The sequence below is a fragment of the Boleophthalmus pectinirostris genome, unplaced genomic scaffold, assembly GCF_026225935.1.
Source record: "Boleophthalmus pectinirostris isolate CB_2022bp ecotype Guang Dong unplaced genomic scaffold, ASM2622593v1 HiC_scaffold_8, whole genome shotgun sequence".
NCBI lineage: Eukaryota > Metazoa > Chordata > Actinopteri > Gobiiformes > Gobiidae > Boleophthalmus > Boleophthalmus pectinirostris.
In genome coordinates, this window is record NW_026571515.1 from 31918493 (window position 1) to 31939065 (window position 20573).

The 20573-nt window shown below is 36.9% G+C and overlaps 1 protein-coding gene across 1 annotated transcript; it reads right to left on the reverse strand.

The window, feature by feature from the left end:
* Positions 1-320: 320 nt before the first annotated feature.
* frmd4bb (FERM domain containing 4Bb) lies at positions 321-15176 on the reverse strand. Its single transcript, XM_055166119.1, has 22 exons — positions 15111-15176; positions 13691-13785; positions 13519-13611; positions 12904-12988; positions 12551-12607; positions 12447-12469; positions 10889-10972; positions 10735-10800; positions 10488-10545; positions 10320-10406; positions 6359-6435; positions 6112-6250; positions 5890-6031; positions 5597-5730; positions 5370-5486; positions 5034-5262; positions 4887-4940; positions 4598-4742; positions 4261-4428; positions 3350-4122; positions 2676-2811; positions 321-954 (listed from the first exon to the last, which is right to left on the reverse strand). Exons 1-22 carry the CDS (start codon positions 15174-15176, stop codon positions 915-917), a joined length of 2868 nt encoding a protein of 955 aa, XP_055022094.1. The 3' UTR covers positions 321-914.
* Between the last annotated feature and the right edge of the window lie 5397 nt (positions 15177-20573).

The following is a 20573-nucleotide window of genomic DNA, read 5'->3' on the forward strand; positions in this document are numbered from 1 at the left end:
ATAAAAGTACCTGTAACATTCAGTAATAGTCCCAAAATGAATGGAGTTTAAACCACAACCACACATACGGAAGAAAAATATTTTAAAAAACACAACAGTTTTTGTGGATTTCCAATTTCAAATATGTATCTCTTCCAAATAGCTATATTAGCTCCTGCCCTCCATCTGAAATTCTGACAAAATCCAATCCTGGAACATGAACCCATTTGTTTATCCTGGCCCGTCCCTTTGTCATCACCACCTTCTGTAATATGAGCACATCCGTAACAACAACAGCTGAGTGATGCACAAATGAATACTATGAAATTATACCAACACAGTAACTTACACACATAAATTTATTCACATCCTGGTGGAAAATGTTGAATGACACCTAACATTATTATTAAGCTATATACACAGACTGTGAGAAAAACAACAATTTTCTTTTCTTAAATTACGGCAGTGGTGGTTTGATAAAATATAAAAAAGACAAAATTCGTTATCAAAATCCAGTTTCTAACCATGCATTTGAGAACACAATACGGCACCAGACAAATGCTTCTATAAACATTGTGATTTGAACAGTGAAAAGAAGAAATATTACCACACTGTCTATTCTATTGGACCATAGTCTTTCATTCTATTGTCTACATAAGGCAGTAGTTTGTTCCTGTTAAAAGACACTTAGAAAATGAATGCGATGAAACTGTCCGTAGACATTTGGATCCTGTGAGGTTGTGCAACATTCTGCCTACAATCCACCCCATCCAAGGCACAGGAAAAGTCATTCAAGAGTGTCCCAGTTTATCTGCCCCAACCTGGACAACCTGTGTGCACCGCAGCCATACTAAAGGATGTTTACAACGGTCATATTCTTGATGTGCTGCTTCCAGTGATGGCTTTGTTTGAATACAAGTGTGGTTTGGTCCTCTTCAGTGGAGTATGCCCATGTAGCCACGATCCAGGTAATATCTAGGTAGACAGAACATATGTTATATTTTGACAGAACATTGGATGCATGATTTATTACATATGAAGGTTTTTGTTTTGTGGTCTTTATTATTTTAAAGGTTCGATTTATGCAACTGTTTTTGATTGTTGTTTTTGTTTGACATTTTTTACATCTTATTTTAGACTGAAATGTTGGAACAGTGAATTTTGACAAAATACATGTTATGCAAAAAAGTTGCATAAATTCCACAGTACAAAACAATGCAAAACTGTTGTAATAAAGACACAATGTAACCTTCATTGTACATCTGTTCAAATGCTTATAAATGCAATGCCTTATCAACCAATCGTAAAGCTTGATGTCCATTCTACATAATAATGAACTGCCCTGTGATTGGTTTTAAAACATTGCACTTATTGCATTAGCAGCAATGTATCTAAATGTAAAATGAATGTAAAATAACTGCAATGTCCTCAATAGGTTTCCATGCACAAAATGCACAAAAATATGACTAAACAACATAAAAATCTATAAGCATTATCCACGATGCCACTGTGGATGTGTGATTTGTAACTCAAACATGAAGTGGTTGACCAGTGAGGATGATGACTGTGACTAAAGATGGTGAATAAAATAATATAAAGTAAACCATATCTGACACTGATCACTCTCACCCTTAAGTGTTAGACTGGCTGTCACCAGGTTCAGCTGAGCTACTGCCTTCAACTGACTGAGATTTTTTTGGCCCTGTGTCAGACTTGGACACTTTGCAATCTGGGGAAAATCTGCACAGACCATTAATGACAACAACATAAACAATTTGTTAAAAGAAGTAATCATCAAACCATGAACTAAGACTGAAAGTTTTGGGGAAAATATCTAATTGAGATTTTTCTAACAAGCATTCAAATTGCGATTAGATTTGCTATTTATGTTTTAATAATGCGATTCTGTTCCAAGTTCAAGGTTTAAACACATCCAAAAGAATTGATAAAAAGGCTGAAATATGAACTGACAAACTAATACATCACATTTCATAACATGTTTATACAGATCTAATACAGAATATGACATGATATTTAGTTGTTTGTGGAGGATATTATGATACTTAAAAAAAATTTTTTTTGAAAATTGTCATATTTGTACATATACTTTGTCTTTTTACTTTATATATTTTACTTATTGAATATACGTACATCAACTCATGACCACGATATTATAAAACACAATCTGAGTGAAGTCACCTGCCTACATGTGTGGGACAACTGTCAAACCGGTAGTCCTTTGGTGGGCCAAACCTTAACCCACTGCACCACAGTCTCTCTCTACAAATAAATTATCTCTGTTGTGTAATTGCTTCAGTGGTTCCCAAAGTGGGTCATTGGGAACTGAACTGGGGGTGCCATTTATGAGCTGATTTCAAGATATAATTGAAACATTTTGACAGTGTGTTCAATCTGTTATTGAAAACAGTATCTTTGAGGGAAATGTGGCCGATTTACACAATAAACTATTCATAAAAACAATATTCAACCTGATTAAACATGTTTTGCTTCTCAACTTTATTACTGTCAATGTCATTTGACTGTAGGGGTTACAAGTCAGTTGCATGTTTATTTTGAGTGTCTCAACTTGAAATGTTTGGGAACCCATGGCTTACATTACAATTTCCCCATTGTGGGCCAGATAGATTTTTTTTTTCATAAGTTATCTGGTACAATCCTAAACGTCCAGCCCGTACCTGGTGTGAGAGGGGCTGCGGTTGTATGGAGACACACATGCTCCATGGAGGTACAGGGGACAGTCGGGCACGTCACAGTCTGTCAAGCCCACTGCCAGCTGGTTACGCCAGTTACCCACACTCTCAACTGACGACACTGTAAACAAGGCAGGGTATAAAGCTATAAATACATGCAGTAAATGGTGGCATATCATTTGTTGTGAATGGAAACACTACATTAGGGAGACTGTTAATGGACATAACAAATATGTCATCACACTTAAAGCTGGGGTGTTTGATTTTCTAAACGTGAAATGATGTGATAGGTATTCTGACAGTTTATCTGTGTTCTGTTGTTTTTGTGTATGTTTTTAGATAAAGAAATGAAACCTATTAAAGGTTAGAAAAAAGTATGTGATAGGTTTAACTTGCTCCTATTGCTCTCAAACTCTTGAATAGTTGGGCCACTAGTAGAGCTTTAGAGAAGCTCTCGTCTCAGAGCATCACATAGTGATTCAAATGGCTCTTTCTTACAACTGACAGAATAATTTATAAGCGGTCTCATTTTTGTCACCACGTTCTCTATCATCTCTATCACCACATCTATCTATCTATCTATCTATCTATCCATCATGTTGACTATTTTTATATCATAAAATGTGGAGTAAAAAAAGGTTACGTGTTTGTCTTCCTACCAGAAGAGAAAGAGGTGGTTCTGCTGGAATGACTGATGGCTGCAGGCATAGTCTGGTAGCCCAAGCTGAGCTGTGATCCTGGGTCAAAGTCATACCCCATGAGCATCCCTCTGCCTCCTCCAGGTGGCACTCTGCTGCGGTGGTACCAGCCACGCAGGTGCTCTGCCACTAGGGCCTTCTGCATGTTTTTAGCTAGCCCCTCAGTCCTGGGTCCTTCCCTGCTTCGGGGGGGCCTCATAGTGGCATAAGGATTCTGAGCCAGGCTGTCTGCTCTGTCATTGTAATGCTTGTATCTGTCGTGTCCGTTGTACCCATTCATTTGGTATGAAGGGTGCAGGTTGTAGTGGCCCTCCACCTCACTCTCATACACATAGGCACCATTAGCATAAGGCTCCATGTCCGAATAGCCTGAACCATAGTAGGTACTGGGTGCATAGTGTGCAGGGGTTTCACATGTGTAACTGCTGGAGTTGTGAGGCACCAGGTTGGGCATGCTCCCTGTGTTTCCATACACATCCAGCTTCCTGTGTAGGCGATGCATGGTGGAGCTTCGAGAGTCCAGAGTACTATAGTGGGAGTTTGTGGCCCCACATAACTCCAGGCTAGACTGACTTGTGTAGGAGGAGCAGTCCTCTAATGGCTCGGAGCTGTTACTGCGATGGGCTGGTGACAAGATAAAGATGGGTTTTTCAGAGTCTTTATGTTTCCTCAGATGTGGCTGTGACTCCAGACTGCCACTGCGATGCCTAAAGCAATGTGGAGAGCCTTCAGACCTGAGGAGCACAAACATAATGAACACTGCAACTTTCAAGATCAATCTGTTTAGTTATGAGTTGGTTAATAGTCAAATTATATTTAGGAGGTCAAAAATAACAAATAATCAAAGACACATAAAAGAAGCAAGTTCACACCTGAGCTGGCTGCTGCTGTAGGCGTTGCGGGTCATTATGGGGGTGGGCGGCATGCTGCATGCATCTCGAGGAGCTCGGGGGAGGCTTTTATAAGGGCTATTGTTGGCAGAGGACACCTGTCTGGGTTTCTGGTAGTAGTTAGGCACCTCCATGCTCTCAGGAGCTAATCTAAAAGGGTAAATTATAAGGGACAGGGTAAAATAAAATCAGGAAAAACCAGGAATCAGGGCTGCTGAATGGCTGGCAAATAACAATATCAATACTGCCAAAACATGATGTCACCACCAGTCAAATGAAAATAAATGTTTTGATCAGTTGCTCAGAAATAACACAGTACCTATTATGATTCTTGCTGTGCTGATTCTCCCTGTTTGACCCCTGCCTGTCGGTTTCATAGTCGGCTCCCAGGGACCTCATGGGGCTGAGCTGAGGGGTGCTTTGTACAGAGCAGGAGCGTGGCCTCTGACATGAGTCTGAGTCCTCTGAACATGAACACAAACAGAAAGAGGTTAAAACTCTAGCACACACACATACACACATCCGCACATGCACACATATACAACCACACACACACACACGCCAATGAGCGCTGGATCTGACACATCACCAGGATTTTTTTGACTAACCGTCGTCCTGAGGGAGGCTGGACATTGAGCCGCAGTCTGAGCGGGGAAGTGCATCTGCACACATAAAATAATAAATAAGTAATGAGTAGTCAATAATATTAAAATATAGTTCTAATAATGCAGTCTAGACAAATGTATCCACTGCACCTGCGATGATGACAGAGGCGCGCTGCGTGGGCTTCTTCCCTTTCTTCACTCTGTACTGGTTCATCTCATCCTCGATCTGCTGCAGTTTGTGCATAGCATCCAGACAGTTCCTTCTCCGCTTCTTCTTCACAGTTTTACATATCTCTGGTTCATTTGCCAGTTTTTTAGCTGCCTCCACAATCTTCTGCTGCAGGGCAAACCTGCTCTCGAGGTTTCTGAGGATAGGGTCCTGTTCACACAATCCAGATTAACAAAACTCCATACATATTTCATAAGCTATAAATGTGTAAATTGCTCTCAGTGAACCTGCAGAGCAGTACTGGGCTGTACACAGACCTCATTGTAGGGGAAAAGGTCATCTAACTTGAATGCTGTGCCAACTCGCCGCCGGACATGAGGGGGTCTTTCTCCAGAGCTCAGTGGATACTCTTTTGGCAGTTTGCCTGTCAGCTCCTGAAAACAAAACATTTGACTTGAGTGTAAACCAAGTGCTGCTTGTCCTCTAATAAATGCCAGGGTGATGGAAATGAAACCATTAAGGCACCACTGGATTGATTTCTTACCGCCTCTCGCAGACAGATCTTTTTCAGCTCCTTCGTCTTCTTGTTCAGAATGTCCTGAATCTCCTGCTCTTTTTTTCTTAGCTCACACAGCTTCTCCTTTTTCTGTTCTTCACTCATCTCTGAGTCTCCTGATTCTGTTGGAGAACAAAACTCATTTAAGCCAGTAGAATACCAATGCCTCCTTATTCAAATAATTTCACGTTTAACTTTATTTGTCGTAATTTGAATATCACTGAAGACTGCTGTGTCACTGTTTAATAGGCTACAGTTTTGAAACACAATATTATAATTACCTGTAGACACCAAGCTTCCATTGCTGGCAGTGATCAAGTCATTTTTAATGCCTGTTTCTCCAAGTTTGGTTATTTTTGCTCCTCCTTGTTCTGTAAGATCCATTGCAATTTCTTCAAAACTTCTTGTTGTCCCTAACTTAGCCTACAAGTGCAGAATTAAAATAAATATAAACAAGCAACAACTTTGATTGTGTGAATATTCTAAATACAACCAGCTCTTACTTTGGTTTGCTTTCTGTCCAGGTAAAACTGATGCTGACTAATGGCCATTACCCAGATGGTTTTGATGAGAGAGTGGCTAGCGTACCATGTGTGGATGAGGAGGCCTGTCTGTCCAAAAGTGCGCTTTGTAACCGCTCTTCTGCACCAGAAGAGAAGAGGAGGAACAAAATATTAGCTGACTTAAACTGAACAAGGAAGTGAAGAAATGTAATCAGATCTGTAATATATAAATAGTTGATCTATTCACCTATGTGGATCATTCACTTCTATGGCAAACTTCTTCTCACGGAAATACAGGTTCTCAAGTTGCTTCCATTGGTACAGCTGCAATTAATAAATATGAAACACTTACTATTCAATAAATACAGGAAAAATATCTTCTATACTGTTACAAATATGTTAAGTTAAGTTTCAAGTTATTATGAAATATATGCAGAACAATCCATATTTTATATTATGACAATACTGCTAACAATTTGCAAAAGCACTATTTTTGTAAAGTTGAAATGTTTCCCATACTGACACCAAAACTGAACAGGGAGTAGACTAAACTGAAATGAACCAACTCCACCCTTTAATTAAAATTCATATCCACATTAATCCACTGTCATCAAAGTTCTCAAAAGAAAGTTAAAACAACAAATCCATTCCAGATATATTACTAGCTGTAACTAGTTGTGCAATATGTCATTTTTCTGGTGGAGGATCCGCTACCTGCTTGTCTCCATGGAGATATTATTCCTTTGCCTGAAATGTTCTACAGTATGGCATTAAACTAATCCATCTTGCATTAATTGTATTATTTGTGTTTTTATTCCTCAAAAAAGCCTTGAAAAACAAGCATTTTTCCTGCTAGTGGGGTTGCCTTTCCACATCTACCCGTAATTTGGCCTTTCAGTGTTATTTGCTTGTCATACTGTAGAGCATTCCAAGCTCCACCAGAAAAGTTATTGTACATATATACATTTTTAAGACAAAACTACTAAATATGGTGCAGCTAGCATAGCATACATACTACATTGCTGTGGAAATAATACACAGTTGTTTTTACTAGCCTCTTTGACCACAGTCATTAAAAATACCAGACTGTATTGAAAACTGTGATTAGTGTCTGTGCTGTTTGGGGGTATGCCATGTCTGGAAATACACAGCTGGATGGCATATGTATGATCACTGACTGTCATATACAACACTATCTGTGGCTCATTGCAAATTCTTCCATTTCGCAGGTGCTGCCTGACAAACTAAGTATGAGCAAAGCATGAGTCACTGAACCTGAGTGTGTCTGTACAAGAAGTGACGAACGCACCCGGAGGATTGGTAGCAAAACTTTTGTACACATGTGAAAAGATTGTAAAAATGTGCTTTGATAAGTTTGGAGAAGGGAATATGCATTTCATCAACAATCCTTTGAAAAAAAATTGTACAAAGGTAGTTTTTAAGAGCCCTAGCTGACATAGCATAGCAGATACCAAGAAAAAAATGTTAAAAAATGTATTGTAATTAATGATTAAATCTGTTGGATAGTATGCAAATAGCAATTAATATGCAAAACAACAATCTCTAGTAAACACTGTAACTTTTAAAGTACCCCAGAGGTAACATATGAATCCAAAAATCTAAAAGTATTCCATAATAATTTTTTAGCTTCTTGTTTGTAAGTTTAAATGTTATAAACATTTGGGGATATTTGACCTTTCAAAAGATCAGATAGTGTGTTTTGAAATGTGGATTGCTATGGCAACTGTGCTAATCTTCATTAGTCTGACACACATGGATACGCCTATTGGTGGAGTAATACAACCACAATCCTATGTAAAAAGGAATATTAAAAAATGTAAATAATACATAGCATAGTAAATAGCACATACAAAAAACTGCAACCCCGTTTAAAAGAAATATGTTCACAAAATGATTATAAAAGTTTGCTAAAGGCCATACATGGAACTCACAATGTAGAAATGCTCTATTGTAAGTGTCTATGGTAAGCTTTTGATGAACTTTGCACTAGATGTTACAATATAATATGCAACAAAACAACAGTTCTATCTAAAAAGAACCATATGCACCAAATGTAATTGTAAAATAAATAGGAGTAGCATCCAGTCTTACCAGTATGGCTTTGGATGGCTTGGAAGTCTTGTTTAGTCAAGTGGTTAAATCCCACAGTGTTAACACAACAGTTTGTTCAATCTCTTGTCAACTTGTGACTTGTCTCAGGTATTCTCATAACACACTCTAACCCCACCCCCTGCCCCACCCCTTTCTAACTGCGACATCACCACCTCAAACCCTCCTCTCTCCTCCAAAAACACACCAGTGTGCAATGCCAGGATCTGACTTGCTCAACTTGGATTAAGGCCAATAAAGACACGCAAGCATTTCCCTTGTCTCATGTTCCATTATTTCAAATGCAATAACTCTGAAATCACCACAGCACTGTAAAAATGTATCTTGTACATGGTTTAAAGGCCATATAATATGCAAAGATTAACTCTTTAAGACATGTTAGAATGCTGTTACCTCCTCAAAAACAGAGAGTTGTATTTTGTTTCATTCACACTTGTTAGAGTAACCTACATCTCCAAAGCTCAAAATGTTCTGTCCCACGTTGTGATTTTCCAATTAATAGCTACATTTTACCTTTTGTTTAGTAGGAAATTCCATGGCTGAAATTTTCCAAGTGAAGGTGTATGGAGTTTAAAAACACAGTGGAGTACTTCCTGTATTACCACATGACATCCCAAGGTGGAACAGGTAGTTTTCTGTATGAGATAAGGACCTAAATATGCAAAGTTTTTGTGTTAAACACGTGTGAATAAAACAAAACACTACCCCGGGTATGTTTAGGGCAAAGAAACAACATTATAACATAGATCAGAAAATAGCATAATATGGGCCTAGTAAATTAACTTTAAAGTATTAGTCAGCTGTCAGTCAGTAGTAGCAGCAGTAGCAGTAGTATTTATAGAAGTATTAGTAGCAGTTGTAGATATTTGGGCAATATATAATAACTAGTTAGATCTAGATTATGTTATTTGCTACTTAATATTTTCAATATTTATTTCTAGTATGAAGCTAAGGTATCTACCATATGGATAAAATTACTTTAAATACAAGGTCTACAGAATAAGTATTCTTAAAACAAGTTTTTAATTAAGATTATACAGCACCAAATCATTAAAACCGTTCTGAAATGATTACAGCTACTTACTTATTTATTACAGTCTAGACTCAATGTAGAGTCCAAGTAAAACATTAAGGTTTGCACTGTGTACCAGTATATTGATAATTGTTCTGGCAAGTTCACTAATTGAAGCAATTGTTTTCTTAGAACTTCAATGTGAAAATATTTCCAGAGATTCCTACACTCAAGTATTCCAGTTTTATCAAGTCTGGCCTCGTCTGTGACAGAAGCCTCACCTTTGTCTGAGTGAAACAGATGATGCATGCATTAAAGCTGGTGAATCATCACAAACAAGAAATCCCTGCATACACCCTGAACCTCAGCCCCAAATGTTAAGAAATAGCAACAAAACCACTGTTTGCAGGATGTACTGCAGATGAAGAAATTTCCCTTAATATTTTATAAACATTGTGGTGTCTTTGGGAATAATTGACCATGTTGAAATTAAACGTTGATTTTACTAATAACATTTGTAACATAGATTTATTCACAATTACAAAATACAACATAATATGAAAGTTGTTTACATGTACTTTTTGTGTTTTGGTTCTCAAGTCACAGTTGTTATCAGTGAGAAAGCAGAATGAGCTTCTAACTCTGGGTTGCCAGATTTGACTAAAACTTTGCTATAAACCCAACACAGGGCTCTCTATTTGATGTGGCATTATATAAGATTCACTTATTCATCACTTATGTATCCATGGATTCTGAGTGAGTAGCACCGTTGTCATAACAATTATATAAACACGGTGGGACACTAGGAAATGTACCCAATTTTCTGATAATGTACCTTATGAATTCTTAAAATAGACTTCAAAGATTATTATGTTTAAGACAAAAGTGAATAAAAGTTATGATAAAATAAACTGAGATTACAGAAGACAACATTTCAATTGACACTCCACTCCCTGAAGGGTTGAGAGAATTGCCCAAAAGTTACTGTATGACACTATTTAAACCTAACCTTCTATACCATCTATAATTTCAAATTAAATATAACATATTTAATAAAATGAATTACCTTTCGTGGTTTGAGCCTGTCCTGCTGATCGTACTGGCCAATGCCTTTATAACTGATTCCCAGCCACCACGGGATCCCCTGCTTATCCTGTGACAGCATGTGATTATAAACAAATTTGTGAAAGGCTTAGTTGCTATTATTTAATATGAATCATCCTTGTAAACCTACCTTAACTTCATAGTAGTGCACTCCATATGTTGGCAGTGATTCAACCAATGTCAAATACCTACAACCAAAACAGTACATCAGATTTACTTTGAATGTGAAATGATATGAACTTTTAGGCAGTCAGTTAAGCTATGGATCACAGTTCTTCAGAGGGGAGTTGTTATTTGTGTGGGAACAATATATACCCCAAAAGATTTATAAGACCTTTTATATTGTTACTGTAGCCAAGTGTAATTTCAATACTTACTGCACAATAGCCTGCCCTCTCGAGACTCCCTTGAGCTGTTTATAGTGCTCAATAACTCGATCTTCACTGCGAAGTCATAACATAATCATTACATTATGGAAAAAAAATATGACATTCACAAATGACTCGGTATGCAAGACGCAATATAACTCACCAGTATGCTAGGGATGGGTGTTCCTTCAGTACTTTGGTAGGTAGAGTAGGCAATTTTTTCAACTCACTTCTTGTGTTTTCATCGCTGGGGGATAAATATAGATTTTAATATAATGTACATTACAAAATACAAAAGGAGCCAACATAAAGCACGATGCATGTCCGCAAGCATAGTTTACTGTATAATATTACATACACAAATTGTATCCAATAGTAAGAAAATAATAATAAAACATAAAACATACCTGGAGGTGTTTTCTTTCATTCACATATGTTTAAAACACAAACCCTCCATATTTAGACTGAAACACCTTGTGATGTCTTGTGCTAATACAGCAAGTGTTCTACTGTGTCTTTAAACTCCATACAGCTTCACTGCAATCATGTGGATGATCCCAGCCCTGGAATTGCCACCAATTTCTACTGAACAAAAGGTAAAAGTAGTTTAACTTGAAAACTACCGCTACATGACATCACAAGGTGGAACAGAACATTTTGAGCTTTGTAGATTTAGACAAAATAATAATAAAAGATTACTCAAGCATGTGTGAATGAAACAAAACACAATTAGTGATGGGGGGTATAACATGGCTAAAAGCTCACAATAATATTTTTTGTAATATAGGACCTTTAATTACATTAACACATTTGCCTTGTCTAAATTCAGTCAGCATGTTTCTTCCAAGAACACAAAGACAGTAGCCAATGGAGGTTTGGTAAAAACAACATTTAATAACATCTCTAATTCCTACTTCTATTTTACTAAGCGATTTTCATATAACTGTATTTCTATTTGTAAATTGTGTGCATAAAATCAATTCCTTGGCTCCTCTCCCTCCTCTACTATATATGATGTTAACATATCTCTACTACAGTATGTTTCTATCAGCTCTATGGTAGTCATTAGACCTCAGATGTAAGCTCCTCAGTGCACAGTGGAAAGCTTGGCATAACATTGCTATTGATCTTGTTGTCAGTGCTCCACATATACAAGAGACCTGCTGCGTACAGGCACACAGCAGGTTAAAAGCTCACTATGAACTTGTCCAGTCACAGTTTAACACATCGTTTATGATTTATTGATGGGTTTTCAGGTGTAGGTCTTTAAAGATGCAGCATGTTACTTTCCACCACCAGCTTGGCCCCATGCAGATGTCAGGAATGTCTCACAGTATAATGTTAAACCATATAATTACTTTTTTTTTTTTTTTTTTACTAAGGACTGTCTTGAAAACAATCGTTTTGTTTGAGTGAGGTGGCCTCTCTACAGATCTAGCCTGTAATTTGTCCTAGTGGCATGACCTACTTGTCGCAATGGAGATAGATACATTTAATACCACACTGTGGAACATTCTAGGAAAAACAATAGGATTACCATGGAGACATCTGATGAATTATGTAGCTCCACTTTAATCACGATTGGGTCCACATAAAAGTAATTAGATCAGTTTCAACATGTAGATTGTCATATTATATGAAAATAGGAAAAATTACCTTTGCCCCCCATATGGAAGTAAGACATCATCACATTTTAAAACAAGAAAATCATCCATCCTTACCTGCTGTAGTCTCCTTTGGCCTCCTGGTAAACAAAGGACTCTTGTTAGCAAATAAATATGCTAATGCAGTGTTTACTTATGTATACTAGGCCATAACATGTCACCTGCAGAGCACTGGCAGCCAGCTTGAAGACGTTCTCACTTTCCACTTCAATAAGACCCTGTAAAACATAACATAAACACAACAAAAACTTAAAATAACTATAACATTGTAAAAGCAGAATTCACTCTAACCCTGCAGCAATCTTTTTCTATCAAACAGAATCATTATCTGCATTTGTAATTTTTTACATTTCAGTCAAAAGCATGCAAAAAGTCTAGCCTGAAGCCACAATCTGCAGAGCTGAGTTGTTGCAGAGGTCGACAGACAGTGAATCACGAGAGAGCTCCTATGAAACATCAACGTAACAAGTGTTCCTATTGTTTTAAAGACAGATCAACAAACCCAAATACTTACATTGTACACAGCAGATTTAGCATTCAGATAGAACAGTTCCACAGTTATGATGTCCTTAAGTTGGGTTATGCTTTCCACATAAAACCTGGTAAAAAGAAATGTGCGTATTGTGTTAAGGTGTTTCCCAGCAACAAGAATCTACTAATCAGCTGTCAAGGCTGTTCACTGCAAGAAGGAATGCCGTAACTATTTGACTTAAGATATGAAAATTACGGTAAGTTACTCAACGTTTTTTCAGAAAAAAAAATAAAAAATTCCAAAGTAAATCACTTTAAACTAAACTTTTAATATCGAGATAAGAACTAATTTAAAGGTGCACTATGGAACTTCAATGTATTTTGCACTCCTAAAAACACTATTAAATAAATAAATTAATAAATAATGATTAATGCTATACTGTGGGACATCCCAGGCAAAGAAATAACATCTCCGTAGAGACAGTAGCTGATTCTAGCTCCCCACAGGAAAAGCTACATAGTCCACATTTAAATTCATGAGTTTATTTTGTTTTTGTTACAGTGTTATGTCAGACTTTACCCTTGGTGGGTCAATGTCAATAATGACTGCTCCTCCTACTGGAAACTGTGTGCTTTGCATGACAAAACAGCTCCTTACCTCACCAGGAAACTTAAGGGAATAGGCACCGTCTTCTTTGCAAAGTCATGATCAAGAACTCTGCGGTCCATTTGTAACCATTTGCGCTGGCCACTGTAAGAAGCAAGGAGGTTTAAAACTCAAAGATAATCAAAAAAGTACAATTTTCACATAAGTATAAACAAAAACCTACTGATCATCAGAATATGCCAGACCAAAGAATTCCTTCTCTTTGAGGTTGAAATGAGAGGAGACCAAATCGAGGAGTTCGTATGACAGAAGCTTTGGCTGGAGAGAAAATTTTTTTTTTAAATGTATTACATATACATACAATTGCTATATAATTGTAAGTCATAATTATTATGGCATAATTATTTTTTTCATGTCCACACAGTGCAGCATTATGTTGCATTAGGTCACTGCAGTCATTTAAATGTCCTATACTACACAAAAAGGATGTTACCTCCTCAAAAACATACCTGGGGTTGTGTTTTGTTTCATTCACACATGTTTGAGTAACCCTTTATTATTAGTCTATCTACATCTCTCAAGTTCAAACTGCTCTGTTCCACCTTGTGATGCCATGAAGAGGTAGTTTTCAAGTTAACAGCTACCTTTTACTTTTGTTCAGTAGAGATGGGTAATTCCAGGGCTGAAATTATCCAGATGATTCTAATAAAGATGTATGGCGTTTAAAAACACAGCGGAGCACTTCATGTACTGCTGTGACATCACAATGTGGTGTTTTCAGTTTAAGAAAAGAACTCAGCCCAAATACGCAGGGTTTCTCTGTTAAACATGTGAATGAAACAAAACTCAACTCCAGATATGCTTGTGATGAGGAAATGTTATAACATAGATCAGAAAACAGCATAATATATGAAAGATATTATTTTTTACACAGATATTTTCATATATTATGTCTGTTTTGTAGATTTAGTGGTGTGTTATCTCTTATGGATTGACTGAATTAAATCTATTATGGGCAGTACAGGAGGTATGTGGGCTTTTTTTCGTGGCACTCAGCAGTACAGTTTTTGGCTATAACCTTTTTTTATTCTTAATGTTGGCAATGTTTAGTCATGATTTAGAAAATGATAAAATATTGTCTGTTGTGGTGCAAAATGTTACCATCACTACCTAACTGATACTTTACAGCTCATGTCATCAGCATTCCCTAGGAGTGTGAAGCTAACTGAAAGTACTACTCTGCTAGAAACTCAAAGTTACTCAATTTAGACTTAATCTGATTTTTATTTTAACACAGTCTGACCAGAAATATCTGACTTAGTTGGAACTACAACATGATGAGAAATGATATGTGCGCTTAAACTTAGACAACAACACACAAAATTCAAGAAGTCACAAGCTAGCTAGCATTAGCCAACAGCACAGCACATGCTTCTACAAATGTGCTGTTTAAATCCATTTTGTATTTTAAAACTTAAAAACATAAAACTTTTTTGGCAGTGTTTGTTAATGCATTGTCTTCTGAACATTTCACCATAGAGGTACATGTAGAATACTCCCAGCCTGATGTTACAGCAAAGTATCAATACAAGAAATGCTATATGAAACTCTATACATGTGTCTACTATTTCAATGTGTTTTACCTGAACCAGCAGCTCCAGCTTCCTGTCGTCCAGCAGCTGCACTTGGCACAGTCTGCCTTCAGTCATCTGCACAGAAACAAAGGCAAAAATTCAACCCAGATTATCTCTATTCTATATAATCTATCATAATACAGTGAAATGACACGAGTGGCAGCACATAAGCCACTTTTAGCTTTGTAGTTTCACTTCAAAAGAGCAGCGTTTGATACAGACTTCTATAAGTGGACTTTGTTTGAGGCCTGAGTGGTAAATACATCCTTGAACATGAAATAAGCACTCAGACTGGTAATGACAAGTCACCTATTGTCTCAGGGATTTGTTGGCATGGTAACCAAAAGCCGGATTTGAAATTCTCCCTGGATTTAACTCTACAGCTTCCAGGACTTTCAAAAATTATTATTATATAATATTGTACTGTAAATGTCCCAGCATTAGATATTAAGCTATTAAACTAATTTTCAACCTAGTATAATAAACTATGCATCTCTTATTTATTATTCTCATTAAAGTAATTAAAACCATGAAAGCCCTAAGCCCATACACCTATGAGGTAAAATAATTTGACAAAATGTTACATAAAGCAACAAGCATCCAGGCAGCCTTAAGGACTTCACCAGGCTTAGTTTTTTTAATAGATTAAGGATTCTGGGAAATGTAGTGCAAACAATTACCAATAGGATTTTATTATAACTATCTAATGACATGGGATATGCTAATATATCTAAACATTTCCTTTGTGCACTAAACCACTTTCTGGGTGATATGACCTACATACAATTTATCTGTAGGCCTGTACAAATGTAATTATCTGCAGCCTCCACAGTCAATGCTTGAGTTGCTCTAGGCGATAGCAGTAGCTGCAGTACAGCACAAATTATATCGCAATTTCTAAATTCTGTATCGCCCAATCAAAAATATATTAAGTCACGCTCAATACAATATGGCCCATCCCCACACGCACCTCAATATATTATTAACAATAATCCCCTTTGTCTTTTGACTATTAAAGAAGCAATCTCAGTACACTTTTTACTACTTTACTACTTTGTACAAATGACAGATTGAGGTTGCAACAAAACCTTCTCGGATACAAAGTTGAAAAAGCCACACGCTCCGTCCTCTGCACCTGACAGAATGAGGCTGCTCTATACATCTGGCCCTAAACAGCAGCTGTACCTGAGCCTCCCCCAGCACAGGGCAGCCAATGCATCCTCCTCCAGGACCGGACCACATCTCCTTAAAAACCAAGTGTCCTCCTCCTCCTTCTCAGTCCACACAAAGGAGTGGCATAGCATTAACCACACAAGGATCGATACTGACTGTTCTGGTGTATTGACTGGTGTTGTGGCCTGTCAACAAGAAACTCAACAGCTGACTTAATGAGGGCAGAATGGGCCGGACTCTGGACTATGGTTGTGTTGTGCTCTGCTGCTACAACTATGCAATGCAGACAGATAATGTTGTTAAAATTAAAATGCCTGCACAGGACTCAGCAATGTGACAAAAAAATCCATCCTATTTTGTCTGATTAAACACAAATAAAAATGTCTATCGATATTCATTTCCTGAACATAAACAATCAGGGCTGACTTTTAATCATTGCTAAAAAAAATAGTCAAATTTCTTTTCTCCAATTCTGAAATCAGCTCCAAACCACAAGCTTTTACAGACAGGAGATTGGCTGTGGATTTCTTGATTAAAAAGGCCAAGTGTATCACTGACTGACAATTAGAAATGACAGAATCTTTATCTTGATTAAAATTTTAATTGCGCAGCCCTTCTGCTTGTAAAAGAAACATGTCTCAAAATGTGTCAAAATTGTAAAAGTGATATGATTTTTTTGTTCATAAAAATGTTTTTTTTTTCTTCTTGGTACCTGTACAAACAAACTTATTGGCCATTTCCATATCTATAGTATAGACTTTGAATCTTTCTCAGATGTTAGAGAAAGATTGATTGTTAGAGAGATGATATTTGTGTATTGGTTATATTTTATAGAGTCAACAGAAATTTAAAGGAATCATATTTAGTTTATGAATGTTTGAAAAATTGGTATAAAAATAAACATTCTAAATAAATCATATGAACTATTGTGTTTTACCTGTTCCCATCTCAACTGAAAAAGACTAGAAGGTTGTCATGTCCTGCCATCTCAAACCCAGCAATTTCCTGCACAACTGTAACTCAGTGATGTTAATTTGAGATAGGGACCACTTCAAAGCAGCAATCTGGTGCACACTACCTCTCCTCCATCATACCCACTGTGCTAATATTAATTGATTAGATTGCCCGACTTCCTGAGAGTCCCACGCACTTGGTCACTCTTTAAATTACCCCAGGTCTATTGTTTTAATAAGCACTCTACACTTATACAGCCTGAATCATGAGAGGGATAACCACTACCGCCATCAATATCGTTTTATGAGCTCATTTTGAACTCCACATTCAATAGTTTTAATTAATTTTGAGGACGGCTGCCTGTGACACCCACTATGAGTATGATTACATTGATCTCTGCTTAATTAAGTTATGGCAGAGAAGTAGTGGAGGGGCTGTAATTTGTCTTGTTAATATGTTTCACACTTATATTGCATTAAGAGATAGAAGATATTCAAAATGTCTAGCAAGAATCAAATATATAAATAGAAGTTTTACTATTACTATACTATTACTACCATACTTCTTCTACTACTACTACTACTACTAACTAACTAAGAATTCCACTATGGCTAGAACAAATGCTACATATAATATATACAATACTGGCATACCAAAAATATAAAGTGTTCCTGTTGCTCAAAAACAAAGCTATAGGCAGGCCTACTTAAAATTGCTGAGAAAATGTATGCTTTATCTAGCATTTTATCATTTTGGCCACTAGATGGTGCAGCTACAAGTGTTTTATATTCATAGAGAATGCTCTTTCTAGTGAGGGATTTGTTATAAATTGCCATGAGCTCAGACCTCTGAAATCACTTGGGATGACTCATATGTACAAACAGAGAATGAGGGGATAGAGGGGAGAAACATGGCTGACGGGGAGGGTCTTCACTGATCAATCACACATAGGGGGCAATGGTTTGATAAGAAAGATGATCAATATTAAGGTTGACTTGCTTACATTTAATTAAATAAAAGACGTGTTTCTTCAGTGACTAATGTAAACTTCAAGCAAGGGATTGGAAAAAAATCTATATGCTCTACTGAATGAGCCACAAGATTTCTATGAGAAGATGTTTACAAAAAAACTAAACTATAAATTACTAAGAACTATTTATGAACTGCAAGTCTGTTTCACACACAAATGTAATTATTTTAAAAGCCCTAGTGGTTGTATCTTAGTTGCATAAGCCTATATACTGACACAATGATATACTTTTGGTATTGTCAAGATTCAATTTGTTTATCAAAGGTCTCACAATCTTTTTTCATGGTTGCTCCAAATTGTTTAGAATCCAGAACAACTAATATTTTTGGGCTGATATTTAGTGCTGATTTTGATTATTTTCCCCAAATGAATTTACTACAAACTCACATCCCTTTTTTACCGCAAACCAATGAGAGTCACATTTTGTGTAATTATTTATTTGTACTAAAAAGCAAAAAAAGAACAAAATATTCTGCTTTATGTACTCAGCAAGTCTGTCAAGCCAAAACACTGGCCTGTGAGGGACATTTAAGGACATTTAACCTTGAAAAGTTGAATGTCTTGAACCAATAAAACTAACTGATAACACAATACTATAATAAATTATTTTGAGTTGAAAATCACCTTATATTGTATGAAATATAATGTTATCATGGTATCAAAATTGAGTGTGAAATGTTTTTTATTGCAGTGCTTCAGCTGACAACAATCACTGCTGCGAGTCACTCAAATATGATGCAACATAATGACTTTGATTTGTTTTTCCAGTGTGCCAACAGAAGCCTTTAAACCTGAATGAAAGGGTCAGATATGGGCCCATGGGGTTAAGCTGTACACTGAAGTCGATGTCTGAAAAGGGGGGCAAGGGATGAAAGAAATGCCAGTCTTTGAGCTCCTCCCTCCTGAGACGGGACAGGTCTTTGTTACTGTTGTGTTTTGAGATGATTTGGGCTGGAGCCTGAGGATAGCATCTGAACCATCAATAGAACTAGATAAAGTAGACAATAAAGCTGTAGATATGGCTGTTAGAGTTTCATTATATGTGAAACAAAGGCAAGAATTATTTGTGTTTATTTGATGTCCTAGCTTTTGTAGACAATCCAGTCTACTGGTAAAGGTTCAAAATGCAGATGTTGTCAGAGCTGGTCCTGCTGGATGATAATATCTGGTGCGTCTACTGTATAAAGGGCATCTTGTCTTGGCATTATGTTAAGTTAGAGTTAGTTGTGCGTGTCTCTTTCTCTGCTTATCTTGTCTACTATCATGCAAAGCAAAACACTTACAACATTATGATAACAAATGTGACTGTCAGTCAATGAATGAAATTAATATTTTTGTGCCTGGAGAGTCACTTAACAAAAGTTGTGTCTTGCTCTCACAGACTTAGATTGGTCTGCTGTTAATTTGAGCTATTGAGCTGGGAGCAGGGAGCAAAAAGATACAATGTTTATAAGAAAATAATAATATGTTTTACTAGTGTGCTTTGATAATAGCATGATGGACCGTGTCACTACAGAATGATGAGGCTCAACTTAAAAATAAATACTTTTTTGTTTATTTGACTGTTTTAGGAATATTTGCCCTACCCTCCATCTGGGTTTTTTCCATCATTACATTCTAGACTATGCATCAGTGATTAATCCAATTTTATTCTAATCGAAAAATTTAAATTGTCAATAATCAGCTTGGGGTTTGTTCATCAAGAAGTCAACAGCTAATGCTCCATCATTGGAAGCATTTTTGTATAATCTTTGAGAAAGCTTCACAAAATCAACAATAAAATCTATATTGCCATGCTTGTAGAAGCCCATTTTGTAAGCGCATTGGTCCAGGCTGGTTAACGGTGAGGAAGAGGAGTAGTGCTGTGTAACCCTCCTGTGTCAGACGTCACTGTGGTTAAATGTCATGTCCAGACGGAGACCTGTCTTATCTCAGTTTCCTCGTCGTGCATTATTGATGGAAGCTGGTATCACACACAGCAGAGCCAGTCATGTTCACTACATGATCCTTTGAACGATGCGCAATAGAACAGGTACTAGGCCTCTACAATGACCCAAATTTGAGTCTAATCAAGAAAGAGTCATTTCTAATTGTCAATGATCAGCTTTGGGTTTTTTAAGAAAGACAATCGATCTTCTGTCAGTAAAGCATGCGGTTAGGGGCAGATTTCAGACTTTGAAGGAACAAATTGGGCTATTTGTGTGTTTAATGAAAATACTGTCTTGACTATGTTCATGAAATCAGCATTGAGAAACTTTTTTGTTTTTGAAAAGATTGAGATTGCTGCAAGGTGATGGGATGGGACAAGATCTCGT

Excerpts from the sequence above, each read along its gene's own strand:
- frmd4bb (XM_055166119.1), bottom strand. The coding sequence starts at position 15,176 with ATGACTGAAGGCAGACTGTGCCAAGTGCAGCTGCTGGACGACAGGAAG. Across the intron at positions 6,251-6,358 it reads GAAGTGAATGATCCACATAG|AAGAGCGGTTACAAAGCGCA; the intron begins GTGAATAGATCA and ends CTTCTGGTGCAG. Across the intron at positions 4,429-4,597 it reads CACAGCAAGAATCATAATAG|ATTAGCTCCTGAGAGCATGG; the intron begins GTACTGTGTTAT and ends TTACCCTTTTAG.